This window comes from Pinus tabuliformis, chromosome 4_2 (genome assembly GCF_031772625.1).
Source record: "Pinus tabuliformis cultivar Carrire ecotype Pingquan chromosome 4_2, CPIR1, whole genome shotgun sequence".
NCBI lineage: Eukaryota > Viridiplantae > Streptophyta > Pinopsida > Pinales > Pinaceae > Pinus > Pinus tabuliformis.
The window spans coordinates 1,037,262,399-1,037,277,090 of record NC_142304.1 but is presented as its reverse complement, the minus strand read 5'-3'; the positions used below and the strand labels follow the sequence as shown (position 1 = coordinate 1,037,277,090).

General features: G+C 37.8%; 1 protein-coding gene across 2 annotated transcripts in view; it reads right to left on the bottom strand.

Annotated features, from left to right (window-relative positions):
- Positions 1-14,692, bottom strand: part of LOC149173157 (SAGA-associated factor 29 homolog A-like) — a 209,222-nt gene that overhangs the window by 22,673 nt on the left and 171,857 nt on the right. The window contains exon 7 of one of the 2 annotated variants that reach the window (XM_089424521.1): positions 1,582-1,735. In XM_089424521.1, the coding sequence (XP_089280647.1) occupies positions 1,582-1,735 (154 nt within the window). Of the gene's footprint in view, positions 1-1,557; positions 1,736-14,692 lie in introns of those variants that run through there. The other variant, XM_089424520.1, reaches the window with a different exon arrangement.

Below are 14,692 nucleotides of genomic sequence, written 5' to 3'. Positions count from 1 at the left end.
GTCTGTCTATAATATGGTTTGACGTCAGCACATATTTCCAAATTATATCTCAGCGCAGAATCTAGAAAGAAAATATCAGTGGATGAATAACCCGATATTGGAAAAATCAGCCGTGCGGGAGTTCATTAATCTGTGCGGGAGTTCATTAATCTGTGTGTAATATGGTTTGACGTCAGCACATATTTTCAAATTATATCTCAGCGCAGAATTCCAGAAAGAAAATGTCAGCTGATGAATAACGCTATATTGGAAAAATCAGCCGTGGGAATAATTAACAAGGGAGTTCATTAATTTCAAGATTATAAACCTGCGGTTAACCATTGTATAAACTTTATTTCAAGACTATAAGATACGGATGTTGGGATATTCTAATTAAATTATATGTTTATTTTAGAAGTTTGATGAAGTAAGTTCTATAAAGTAACTTCATTTAATTTAAATATAATAACTATTAAATTATAGGTTTATTTTAAAAGTTTCATAAAGTAAGTTTATTTAATTTAAATATAATAACTAGTAATTAATGTTTCAATATTATGATACATTAATTTTAATATATTAAATTAATAATTATTTTTTCCATATGAAATTAATAATTATTTTAAAAATATTATATAGAAGTTTTATATTTAAAATTTTAAACAGAAATTATAATTTTTTTATTTTATACAAATTTAATTAATATTTATAAATAACATATTAATTCTGATACTATTTATCTAATATTTATATATCTAATATTTATTTTTATAGGTACTCTATATAAAAATTATATATTTAAAAATTAATATATGTTTTTATTTTATTTTTATATAAATTTAATTTTTAAAAATTATAAAATATTTTATATTGTTTGTACTTGCCGTATCCGGATCCTGGATTTTCAAAAAACTAGCGGATCCGTATCCGAATCCGGATCCGGATCCGAATCCGTATCCGAATCCTGGTAACTTAGATGAATATTCATGAGACTAGAGACTTCTCACTGTCTTTTGTCAACAACGAAGACGGTTACAAGGGATGGCCTTACAGCAAATTTTGGAGTGGGTATTATGGAATTTCCAGATCTATGAATATCCATGAAACTGGTGATTTCTCGCTGCCTTTCGTCAACAATGAAGATGGTTATAAAGGATGGCCTCATAGCAAGTTTTGCAACGGATATTTGATTCAGATAAACACACGGTCTAAACATATATGATGTATACCACAGTGCAAGCAGCTTGGCACACTCTCAAATAGTGGCACAAAGCAAGCTTCCAGGAAATAAGAATCTCCAAGTTTTGCGGACTCCTCGGAACCTGATCATTCTGTTGGACATAAGTGTTTACCCAGCAGTGAAGGAGAAGCCAGCCAGAAAGCACCTAAAGTTTTAACATTTCTCTTCTCTGCCTAATGGTTAAACACAGAGGGAAAGGACATTGCTCTTCTGAAATTTTGAGGTTGCTCCATTGGATTGCGGACTTCACTTTAGCAGTTTGTTTGCATCATGTTTGTTCAAGAAGCCAAAATGCTAATAATAGCTGATAAAATCAAAATAATATACCAGACTATAGGTTTGTATCAAATTTTTCATGTTACCTTGCGATGAGAAGCAACCACAGCCGCTTTATAAAGTGCCGTAGTTCCAGGGTATACAGCTAGAACTTGGCTACCAGTTGGAAAGTCTGATGCAGCAGAAGGATCTGTGCGTTTTGGGAAAGGTATAATACATGAAGGTGGCAACTTATACTTCCTGCAAGGCCAAAAGAAACACCATAACTTGTTTGTATACAATCTACACCAGAAGAAAATATTTTTCCTATTTTATTTAACTCAAATATAAATCTCCACTACAGGCAAAACTCAACCAATGGAACTGGAAAAGGTAGAAATATTAAAACAAAATAAGAACAGAAACAAGAAAAACCACAGACGAACTAACTTTTTGGATCACTAACATAAGCCAGTGCCCCAGGGATTATGCAGCCAAGTTTATATCTTAACAGAAAGTAGTGTTAACTGGGACAACAAGGACTCTAATTAAGATTGTGAGTAGTTCACTAAATATGAAAAATTGTTTTGAAAGTTGCCTGGTCTATAACTTATGTTTCTATTAGGTACAAGCTGTTAAGCAAAGTATTGTCATTGATGTCAAAGTTGTTTTGTTGTCATTGATGTCAGAGTTGAATCATTGATGTCCGTTTGTGTTATTGATGTTAAGTAAGAATTATGAGCGTGATGGTTGTGTCAAGTTCAGGGGGGGACCCTGGTGAGTCGAGAATGGAGGTTATAGCTTTGAAGCTTTTAAGGCATTTTTGCTTTAATGCCTCAGCTCAAATGAGAAAACAAAGTGTTTCATTGTGTAGAGTTCTCAAAGACCTTTCCAATGTTATATAACACTTAGCAAAACTCCCAAGGGTTGAGGAGAAACCAAGTTCTGAAGTTCAGTCAGGTTTAGCAGTGAAAAATCCAGGACATCCAGACTTATCCGGACCATCCGAGGCGTGTGAAGATTAGTGTGCGACTGAAAATGCAGATACCAGACTTAGCAGGATACATCCAAACTCATCAGGGGATGTAGATATCTGGACATCTAGGACATCTGGTCCTCTAAGCATTATGCAAATTTATAAACGCCCAGATACAGATTCCATCATAATTCCGTATTTTTCTTGGTTCCACACTAAAATGTGAATCCAGCATCTGGCCCTTGGAAAACTTCACTCAGGAAAACTCGAAAAAAACCCAGATGTTGGATTGATCTCTGTGATTAAGTGGCTAATGAAGTGGCGTACAGGTGGCAAACATGAGGGGCTTCATAGATGATGTAGCAGCCAATTTGAAAGACACATCAGCACAATGGTAGCATGGCATAACGTGGCAGGTGACATGTTGCATGCTGATTTGGCACTTTTGTGTGCCCAAGTGGCCCTTTATTGGGTGACATGTGGCACCACTCAAGGTAACACGAGGCATGATGACATCATCACAGAGCTTGATTCCACGGAAGTGGATGGTGCAATTGATAGAAGGCGCTAGATGGGAATTGGTTCTGCTACCCACCAAAAGTGGGTGACCCCATAGGAGAATTTTTCTCCTAGTCATCTCATCTAACCAGCAACCAGCAGCCCCTAAGAGCCACCTAATAGCCAATGTGATGTGCCATTCATATCTTTGTCACTATTGATTTGGGGTAGCATCGGATGTGCTATAGCCACGAAATTTGGTGGAGAGATTAGGGCACATGAAATCTCTAATACCCAGAAAGGGTTTGGGCAAATTCTAAACAGTTTGGGAGATATTAAAATAATTAATACTTTAATGGAGTCCTGTTGCCGCGCTAACTGGCACGACAACGCTCAGACCGGGGGCTGTCACTCTGATCCCCGGTCTCTCCGTTTAAGCCTGTCTCCCACGGCTAAGGGGGGTAGACCCTGAGGAAAGATGAAGGCCAACTGCCAAACAATTGGGCCGGGAGACGAGATGCACTAAAAAGGTTTTATTTATTTGATAGACCAGTGCCTAAATGAGTACTTTCCAGGTGATATAAGAGCATAAATCATAAACAGCAATCACCATTCATCAAATGATCAGAACAATGTTTTAGGTGTCCAGTAAAAGCCACAAAGTTCCTCGAATAACAATATCCGGCAAACTAAGAGAGATAAATTGCTTGAAATAACAGTGAAACCAGATATCTACTTTATGCTCAGATCTCAGCGCGAAAGATATACAATGCTAAACCACTGATGGTGGTAAGAGCAATTCTCCACAAAAAAGAAATTTTTTATGCCTTTTTTTTTTTTAATTTTTTTTTTTTTTAAATGAAAACCTAAATAAAAAAATAAAAAATTTAAATCTAAATTTAAAAGCTAATCAAAATAAAAATAATTTTTTTTTTTTTATTTTTTATATTAAACAAAATCTAAAAAATAAAAAATAAAAAAAGGCAAAGAAATAAATCTAAAACTAAAACATTTTTTATGATTTTTTAATGCAACTATCTAAAAAAAATTTAAAATCTAAGTATTTAAATCTAAAAAAAGAAAAGAAAAAAGAACTAATCGTAAAATCTACGGAACACAACTATTCAAATCATATATAAAAAATTAAATCTAAAAGTTTAATATCCTTACTAAAATCATGAAACGTAAAACCTAAACAGAACTTTACCTACGCATATACAACAAAAATAAAAATACGATAGGCTGAGAAAAATCTTCACGAAATTGACGGGTTTTGCAGATTAAATTAGATGTCACCTTTTCAGTTTGATAGCCAACGGCTGAAGACGCAGGGGTGAAAGATTCACGTTTCTCACGCTGTTTGCAAGGTTTTGACAGCAGCCAGGCGCCACAGTTCTCTTACCTGGAGCGGAATATCTCACGCAGGAAAGGTTTCAAGCAGCCGATATCTGAAGCGCTTTGCCAGGAGCAATGAAGGTGATTTCGAGCCGCACGCCACCGCCTTTTTACCTGCCTTTGGGTTTCGATACCTGGGATGGTTTTGGAACCTGCAGAACGCACCCTTTTCACGCTTTACTTTCACTCTAGCGCAATGTGTTTTCAGCAGCAGCATGGGCCTTTGAAACCCTGGAAAACAGAAAAAACAAGAGCCTAGCAGGGATATGCAAAATTTTCAGAGTAAAACCTTCAAAATTTACCCACAGTTACAGAAATTCTACAGCTCTAGAACAGCCAGATTTAACCATGATTACAGTAACATTTTCAAGATATCAAACATTTGAACTTTACTGTGAAATAAAGAAAATCCCTCATGTAAAACAGGAAATGAACCCTAAGATATTAACCCAAGGCACAAACAGCTGGGCTCTGCACAGAACAGCTTGTGGGAGTCGGCTGGTTCAGCCCAGAACTTCCCCAAACGCCCACAGATAACCTTCACCTAAAAGTTTCCTGCACACCTCAAGCAAGCATCAGCAAAAGAGGGCAAGAAATGCTGCTAGATTTCAAGAGAAAATGGAGATACCTGCCATTTTCCAGAAACCCTACAGCATTCAGACCCTAGCACGTGAGCAAGATACCTGTACTCACAATGCTCTGAAAAAAAATCAGCTATTTTAACTATTGAAAACTGAAATATGCAAAAAAAAACAAACACCTCACAGCAATTCCAGAGAGTAACACCAGCCAGTTTGAACCCCAAAGTCTTTTTATTAATCAGAAATCAGTTTACAAGAAGAGCTTTCAGTACAGACTCACAGTTCAGATCAACTAAAAATGACCCTAAGACCCTACATAAAGGAAATGATCCCAACGGCTAGTTTTGGGTGATCCACAAAAAATATTATTATTTTATTGCTTAGGGTTTTTGCTTTATGCTTTTTATTTTTTATTATTTTTTATTTTTCAAAATTTTTTAAATTTTTTATTTTTTATATATGAATTTATTATTTTTATTCATTAAAAAAAAAAATTTAAATTTATTTTAAGACGGATCATCAAACCCAGTCGTTGGAATCATCACCTAGCACCTAGGACCTAGGACTCATGAGGGGATTTACAACATTTTCAACCCTCAAGACACATTTCATCATGATTTTTTTACAATTTTTACAATTTACATCTCAAAGGGATGAATCCACTTTAACATAGACCCTCATAGACCACCCAGATCTGCGACACAACTATAATCTAGCAGAGAAACACGCTAGGATTCTCCTAAAGTCCTAATGACGAAATGCATCCCGGCTTTGGGGTTGGGTTTGAAGGAAAACTCTGCCGATCCATGGATCGGTGAGACTAAAAACCTCCCGGGACGCAGATTGTCATTAGAAAGTTAGGTCCACCTAGGCAACTTTACATACATGACTCTGATCTGCTTAGATTATTTACATTTCGAACATGCAGACTGGGTTTACAACAAAAATGATCAAGCTGTCGATGACTGTAGGCTGGCACGGACATGTCACTCAGGAGCTATCCTTCTCTGCCAACAGGAAGGAGGTGTACTGCATGGGTAGTTGACCAGTAGTGGTCAACATCTGGCTCTACTTGGGGACACGTTGCTGCACTGGTAGGAATGTGAGAATCCAGAATCTGCATCCATACAACACACAAATAAAAATAAGTAGCGTCCATTCCCAAATCATCATATGCATTAAGTACAGGAAAAATAAAAGCTCTTCATTTATTGACTAACTAATAACATGAAAAGTAAATCTAATCCTAAAAACAGAAATAAAATGCTGAAAGGACAAGGAGTAGGGATAGAAATACAATACAAAAGATGCCCCATGGCATCAAATATCATCTCTGAAGAACAGCTTGAGCATTTGGCCGTTCGCTGGTAGATGAAGTGGTTCACCATCCAATCTGCTCAAGTGGAATGAGTTTGGTCCAGCTATGTCTCTAATGATGTACGGTCCCAACCACAAGCTGTCAAACTTTTTATGCTTTCCTGGTTTTTCATTTTTGCGATCCCAAAGTAAAACCATATCTCCAACCTGCAAAGATCTAGATCTAGAGCATTTATCAAAGCTTTTCTTAATATTAAATTGATTTTTGCATATAGTTTCAAAAGTTGTCCGACGAGTCTCATCTAATTCCACAATCTGATCTATCCTATTCTGAACAACATCTTTATCAGTGGAAAAATTTTGGAGAAGCTGATAGGCTGGCAATTTTAGGTGCACAGGTAAGGTAACATCCAAGCCATAAACCAATTCAAAGGGAGATTTACCAGTAGATTTCTTCTTAGTAATTCTGTCTGCCCACAAAGCATACTTGATTTTGCTGTCCCAAGACTTCTTGTTATCTCCTACTATTTTCTTGATAATGGTTATGAGATTTTTATTACTTGATTCAGCCAAACCATTACCTTGAGGATAGTAATTCGACGAATGAGATAAGACAATGCCATATTTGAAACAAAAAGATGTAAACTCTGAAGAACTGAAAGCCTTGGCATTGTCAGTAGTGATCTTAGCGGGGACACCAAATCTAGTAATGATATTATTCTCAATGAAATCCATAATCACCTTTTCAGTGGCATTCTTAGCAGGAATGGCTTCGACCCATTTAGTGAAATAATCAGTAGCAGTCAAAATCCAAGAGTAGCCATTGCTAGAATTTTCATGGAACTTCCCTATGAAGTCCAGACCCCAATGCTGAAAAGGTGCCTCTACAATAACCGGTTGTAGAGGAAGGGCAGCAAGCTTCTGTTTCCCAGTGAACAGTTGACAGGCTTGACACGTTCTAACATACTTGTGCACATCAGAAAAAATCGAAGGCCAATAATAGCCAGCTCTCAGGATTTTGTGGGCAGTAGTTCTGGCGGCATAATGACCACCACAAAATCCTGAATGAAAATCGGAGATTAATCTTTTGGACTCAATATCGTCAACACACCTAAGCACTATGCCCTCAGGATTTCTCCATCCAAGGCCATCCTTCATAAGGCAATACTTAGTGGCCTTTAGTCTAAGAGCCCTTCTCTTATGAGCGACTAAATGGTTAGGACACGCAAGATTTGTCAAATAGTAAACTATGTCCTTATACCATTCATGCTCAGCTAACCTTCTTAATTCTGGTGAAGAAAGATCGTCAAGGCAAAACAGACCAAGAGTCTTTTCATTACTTTCAGCTAACATTTGAGCTAAACCTTGGCCTTTGATCAGCTTAGTGGGTCTAATCTCTAAATCATACTCCTGTATCTTAGTAACCCACCTAGCACGAGTCCCTAAGCAATCAGTTTGAGTTAATATGTCTTTAACAGCAGAATGTGGGACGAAAGCGATGATCTTAGAATAACCCACATAAGTTTTAAAATGCTTAAGAGACTTGACTAGGGCATAGGCCTGCTTTTCCATGGTATTGTACTTCAATTCGGAATTTTGAAGTGCTCTACTCATGAAAGCGATAGGCTGCTCGTGACCCTCTCTATTCTTTTGAAGTAAGACACCGGCAATGGTATCCTCAGAAGCGAAAGAAAAAATCATGAAATCTTTGGAGTAATCAGGACTAACAAGGACAGGAGCCTTCGCGATAGCAGACTTGATTTCTTGGAAAGCCCTTTTGCCCTCTTCTTGCCAGACAAATTTCACATCCTTCTTCAGAAGACTTTGAATGGGCTTAGCTATTTCCGCATAATTCGGGATAAATCTTCTAATAAAATTTATCTTTCCAAGGAAAGACTGAAGGGACTTGAGGTTATGCGGGAGAGGAATCTTTTGAATTGCTTCAACACGTTCAGGATCGACCTTGACTCCTTCCTTAGAAATGATATGACCCAGAAGTTTCCCTTCAGTTACCCCAAAGACAGATTTAGCCGGATTCAAAGAGATTCCATATTCTCTGCATCTATCGAAAACTTTCCTAAGATGATCTATATGACTGATACCGTCTTTAGAGAAAACAGTAAGATCGTCTTGGTAAATTTCGATAATTTTCCCGATTAATCCTTTGAAGGCATAATCCATGGCCCTCTGGAAAGTAGCCCCAGCATTTGTTAACCCAAATGGCATTCTGATGTATTCAAAAGTGCCCCATGGTGTTGTGAATGTGGTCTTGTGTCGATCTTCCTTTTTAACCCAAACTTGATTATACCCCGAAAAACCGTCTAGCAATGACATCATCCCAGACCCAGTTACTCTTTGCAACAAAGTTTCCATTTTTGGCAAAGGGTAATTATCCTTTTTGCATGCTAGATTAAGGTTTCTAAAATCGACACAAAGTCTTATTGTACCATTCTTCTTCCTGACAATCACCAAATTCGAACACCATGTCGAATGCCTAGTTTGAGCGATGATTCCTGCTGCAAGCATCTTCGCAAGCTCTTTTTGGACCAGGGGGGCTAACTTAGGATTAATCTGCCTAAGTTTCTGCCGAAAAGGTTTAGCATTTTCGTCTTTTAAGGGAATAGTATGCTCCATAATATCTTCCCTATAGCCCTTCAACTCATCATAGGAAAAAGCCAAAACATCTCGATATTCACGAAGTAAATCAATCAACTTTTTCCTTTCCTCCAGACTAGTACCTTTACCGATTTTAACCATTTTCGGATTTTCAAAAGTACCAATGTTAACTTCAAGGTACTCACCTGGGTCCAACTTGTCTTCTTCTCTCAGCTTCGTGGCATCATGCCGATCAAAATATTGCTCTAAGGCAACTACATTTCTGGGAGTGGGATTTATGATATGTCCTTGATCTAAAGACCCATCCTCGCCAGAAACTAGCCGGAAATCCTCAAACTCGTCTAAACTATTGAGAAAACGAACGACTTGCTTTTCATCATTAAAAACTTGCCAATGCTCTGAGTTGTCTGGGACAGATGGTCTGAATATTATCTCCATTTTAATTTTATCGTTGATTAACTCATCAGACAACTGGAAAGTGCTAGCAGCTACGGCAAGTTCATCTGCCGAACTATTTAGCTCTCTAGGAATTGCTTCGAGGTTAAGGGCATCGAAATGCTCCATAGTATCCCACACAGCATTTCGATAGTTTCTTAATCTCTGATTTCTACACGTGAATTTGTTCTTAAGCTGCATGATAACCAGATCGGAATCCCCTTTTATGCTAAGTAACTTAATCTTCAAGGCTTTGGCCAATTCAAGGCCCAACAATATGGCTTCATACTCAGCGACATTGTTGGTCGCTTCAAATTCTAGACGATAGGCAAACTTGAATATGTGACCCAGGGGAGACTTAAGCACAACTCCAGCACCCTTACCATGACTAGAGAAAGCACCATCGAAATACATATACCAGACTTCATCTTTAAGACTTTTGACCTTTTCATCGGGAAGAGTTATGAAGTTAGACAGGATAGCATAGTTCCCAATGTCAGATTGCTCTTTAATTATTTCGTTATGAGGCTTTTTAGGATTTTCAACATGAAATTTCCTCTCAGGCTCTCTATTTAGTCTAACGAAACCGTCACCGCTAGGAGAAGGAATCATAGCATATGACCAATTCATCTGAATGCTTCCCCCTAGATCAGAGGCCCACTTTCTAGATAACAGCATACCCCAAGCATCAGGTACATCAACAACAACAATATCCATAACCACCATGATGTCTGGGTAGACCGAAAGATGAACTTGCAAATCCTTGATTAAACCATGTACCTCGATCTTCTTAGAATCCATGGCGCATATATTATAGTAGGGTCTGGAAACTCTTAAGTTAAGCTGTTCCATAACCCTTTTAGTCATAACACAAGCAGATGCGCCTGAATCCAACATGCAGTTATTCAATTTATACCCATTGACTAATAAGGTGATAAAGAAGGGTTGATGATCCTTGTTATCAGCATCTACGCTTTGCAGATAAATAGGAGCATCATGATAGTCAACCTCACGAATCTTCTGCTGAGAAGCGTTGACTTGAGGACCCTGAATTGCTTTTAGTAACTTGTCCCTTTGGGAAGGGATTTTAGCGATCTCAGACACGGGAACCCAGATTTTAGCATTATTAAACCAATTCCCCAAATCGACATCTATTCCAGAGTTTATACCAGGGCTTAAAGTTCGAGGAGGAATTTGATTTCCGCTCTGATCTTTATCCCTTCTCTGGTATGTTAAACCCTTATCTCTAGCAAGTTCCAGAATTTTCTCAGGAGAGGGTTTCTCACCATATAACCTGGCCAAAATGTCATCTTCGTTTTCAAGGTTATTTATACCAAAAGCAGATTGAGGATTCACAACATCATAGCTCCTTTCCTTAACCTCTATCCAATCATTCATGGGCAAAGGAAACTTGCTCCCTACTACGTTTATTTGCTCACCTGTCCCAAGCATTCCATTATCGAGAAGTCTTCTGATAACGGGACAAGAGGATTCTTCGTGAAAATCAGCACAAGCACGACAGTAGGGAGGAGCATCATCCACCAGATTGGTAAGCGGATTAGGGGGCCTCTGCTCACTAGTTTGACCCTTTCTTTGCCAGTTACTATTTCTGTTATTATTATTTCGAGGCTGAAAATTTTGCGGTTGCGCTCTTTCCATTTGAATTAACCTATTCTACAAAGTGTTTATCTCCTTATTATGATTGATTTCCATGGTTTCAATTTTCTGAAGCAATTTGAGAACAAGTTCATTTTCAGGCTCTTGGACTGCTTTTCCCTTAGGTTCCTTTAGTTTTGTAGCAGCCCTATCAAACCCTGGGATTTCAGATTTCCCAGACGCTGCCTTGTCCTTTTCAAGTTCTACAGCTAAGGCTTGGCAATCACGATAATCAGTAAGTTTAGAACGCCTTAACTCATAAGATGGTTCGGGACCAAAGGCATCGATATAAAAATCTTGGAGAGTTTTATCTGAAGGTTTATAGTCTTGAGGTAATTCTCTAATAATACCATTAAACCTTCTGTTAAATTCTTCAACAGTTTCGTCTTCTCTCTTTTTCATCAGAGTAAGAGCTCTTACAAGATGTCTTCCCTCTCTCTTATCTCCAAATTTTTCTCTAAATGCAGTAATGAGTGATTGTAGAGAGTCAAAAGTATTAGGAGGTTTTTCTGTATACCAGTCATGAGCATCACCTCCTAGAGTCAAGACAAAAAGGGTCATCCTGACATCTTCATGATCAAAATCAGGAGATCTAGCATACTTAGCCATCCATATGTTGAAATCTCGTAAATGGGAATTAACAGTAATGGCATTATCTCCATGAAAACTAGGCAATTTGTCTATCCCAACAGATGGAATATCATTGGGGGCTCCAGGAATGTTAGAAAAATTACAAGGGGCAAACAGACTCATGGTGCTGCGCTTAACTTGACCTTTAAAGAGCAAATGAATATCGGAGAGGGCTTCTTGTCCAAGATTTCCAAGAAGTGTACGAGAAGCGAGTTTGTGTGATCGCACCCTATAAACCTTTTCAGGATCAGGAGTAGGATTGCACAGACTGCTCGGATGTCTTCTAGTGTACACTCTTGCAGATAATATAGGAAGTGGAGTCGCCACTTGAACAAGAAGTTAAGCACAGGAAAGCTTGCGAAGCAAGAACCAAGGACAGAAAAACTCTATCCCCGGCAACGGCGCCAAAAAATGTTGTCGCGCAAACTGGCACGACAACGCTCAGACCGGGGGCTGTCACTCTGATCCCCGGTCTCTCCGTTTAAGCCTGTCTCCCACGGCTAAGGGGGGTAGACCCTGAGGAAAGATGAAGGCCAACTGCCAAACAATTGGGCCGGGAGACGAGATGCACTAAAAAGGTTTTATTTATTTGATAGACCAGTGCCTAAATGAGTACTTTCCAGGTGATATAAGAGCATAAATCATAAACAGCAATCACCATTCATCAAATGATCAGAACAATGCTTTAGGTGTCCAGTAAAAGCCACAAAGTTCCTCGAATAACAATATCCGGCAAACTAAGAGAGATAAATTGCTTGAAATAACAGTGAAACCAGATATCTACTTTATGCTCAGATCTCAGCGCGAAAGATATACAATGCTAAACAACTGATGGTGGTAAGAGCAATTCTCCACAAAAAAGAAATTTTTTATGCCTTTTTTTTTTTTTATTTTTTTTTTTTTTAAATGAAAACCTAAATAAAAAAATAAAAAATTTAAATCTAAATTTAAAAGCTAATCAAAATAAAAATAATTTTTTTTTTTTTATTTTTTATATTAAACAAAATCTAAAAAATAAAAAAAGGCAAAGAAATAAATCTAAAACTAAAACATTTTTTATGATTTTTTAATGCAACTATCTAAAAAAAATTTAAAATCTAAGTATTTAAATCTAAAAAAAGAAAAGAAAAAAGAACTAATCGTAAAATCTACGGAACACAACTATTCAAATCATATATAAAAAATTAAATCTAAAAGTTTAATATCCTTACTAAAATCATGAAACGTAAAACCTAAACAGAACTTTACCTACGCATATACAACAAAAATAAAAATACGATAGGCTGAGAAAAATCTTCACGAAATTGACGGGTTTTGCAGATTAAATTAGATGTCACCTTTTCAGTTTGATAGCCAACGGCTGAAGACGCAGGGGTGAAAGATTAACGTTTCTCACGCTGTTTGCAAGGTTTTGACAACAGCCAGGCGCCACAGTTCTCTTACCTGGAGCGGAATATCTCACGCAGGAAAGGTTTCAAGCAGCCGATATCTGAAGCGCTTTGCCAGGAGCAATGAAGGTGATTTCGAGCCGCACGCCACCGCCTTTTTACCTGCCTTTGGGTTTCGATACCTGGGATGGTTTTGGAACCTGCAGAACGCACCCTTTTCACGCTTTACTTTCACTCTGGCGCAATGTGTTTTCAGCAGCAGCATGGGCCTTTGAAACCCTGGAAAACAGAAAAAACAAGAGCCTAGCAGGGATATGCAAAATTTTCAGAGTAAAACCTTCAAAATTTACCCACAGTTACAGAAATTCTACAGCTCTAGAACAGCCAGATTTAACCATGATTACAGTAACATTTTCAAGATATCAAACATTTGAACTTTACTGTGAAATAAAGAAAATCCCTCATGTAAAACAGGAAATGAACCCTAAGATATTAACCCAGGGCACAAACAGCTGGGCTCTGCACAGAACAGCTTGTGGGAGTCGGCTGGTTCAGCCCAGAACTTCCCCAAACGCCCACAGATAACCTTCACCTAAAAGTTTCCTGCACACCTCAAGCAAGCATCAGCAAAAGAGGGCAAGAAATGCTGCTAGATTTCAAGAGAAAATGGAGATACCTGCCATTTTCCAGAAACCCTACAGCATTCAGACCCTAGCACGTGAGCAAGATACCTGTACTCACAATGCTCTGAAAAAAATCAGCTATTTTAACTGTTGAAAACTGAAATATGCAAAAAAAAACAAACACCTCACAGCAATTCCAGAGAGTAACACCAGCCAGTTTGAACCCCAAAGTCTTTTTATTAATCAGAAATCAGTTTACAAGAAGAGCTTTCAGTACAGACTCACAGTTCAGATGAACTAAAAATGACCCTAAGACCCTACATAAAGGAAATGATCCCAACGGCTAGTTTTGGGTGATCCACAAAAAATATTATTATTTTATTGCTTAGGGTTTTTGCTTTATGCTTTTTATTTTTTATTATTTTTTATTTTTCAAAATTTTTTAAATTTTTTATTTTTTATATATGAATTTATTATTTTTATTCATTAAAAAAAAAATTTAAATTTATTTTAAGACGGATCATCAAACCCAGCCGTTGGAATCATCACCTAGCACCTAGGACCTAGGACTCATGAGGGGATTTACAACATTTTCAACCCTCAAGACACATTTCATCATGATTTTTTTACAATTTTTACAATTTACATCTCAAAGGGATGAATCCACTTTAACATAGACCCTCATAGACCACCCAAATCTGCGACACAACTATAATCTAGCAGAGAAACACGCTAGGATTCTCCTAAAGTCCTAATGACGAAATGCATCCCGGCTTTGGGGTTGGGTTTGAAGGAAAACTCTGCCGATCCATGGATCGGTGAGACTAAAAACCTCCCGGGACGCAGATTGTCATTAGAAAGTTAGGTCCACCTAGGCAACTTTACATACATGACTCTGATCTGCTTAGATTATTTACATTTCGAACATGCAGACTGGGTTTACAACAAAAATGATCAAGTTGTCGATGACTGTAGGCTGGCACGGACATGTCGCTCAGGAGCTATCCTTCTCTGCCAACAGGAAGGAGGTGTACTGCATGGGTAGTTGACCAGTAGTGGTCAACAAGTCCCTAAGTCTAAACTTAGGGAAATTAAAATATTAA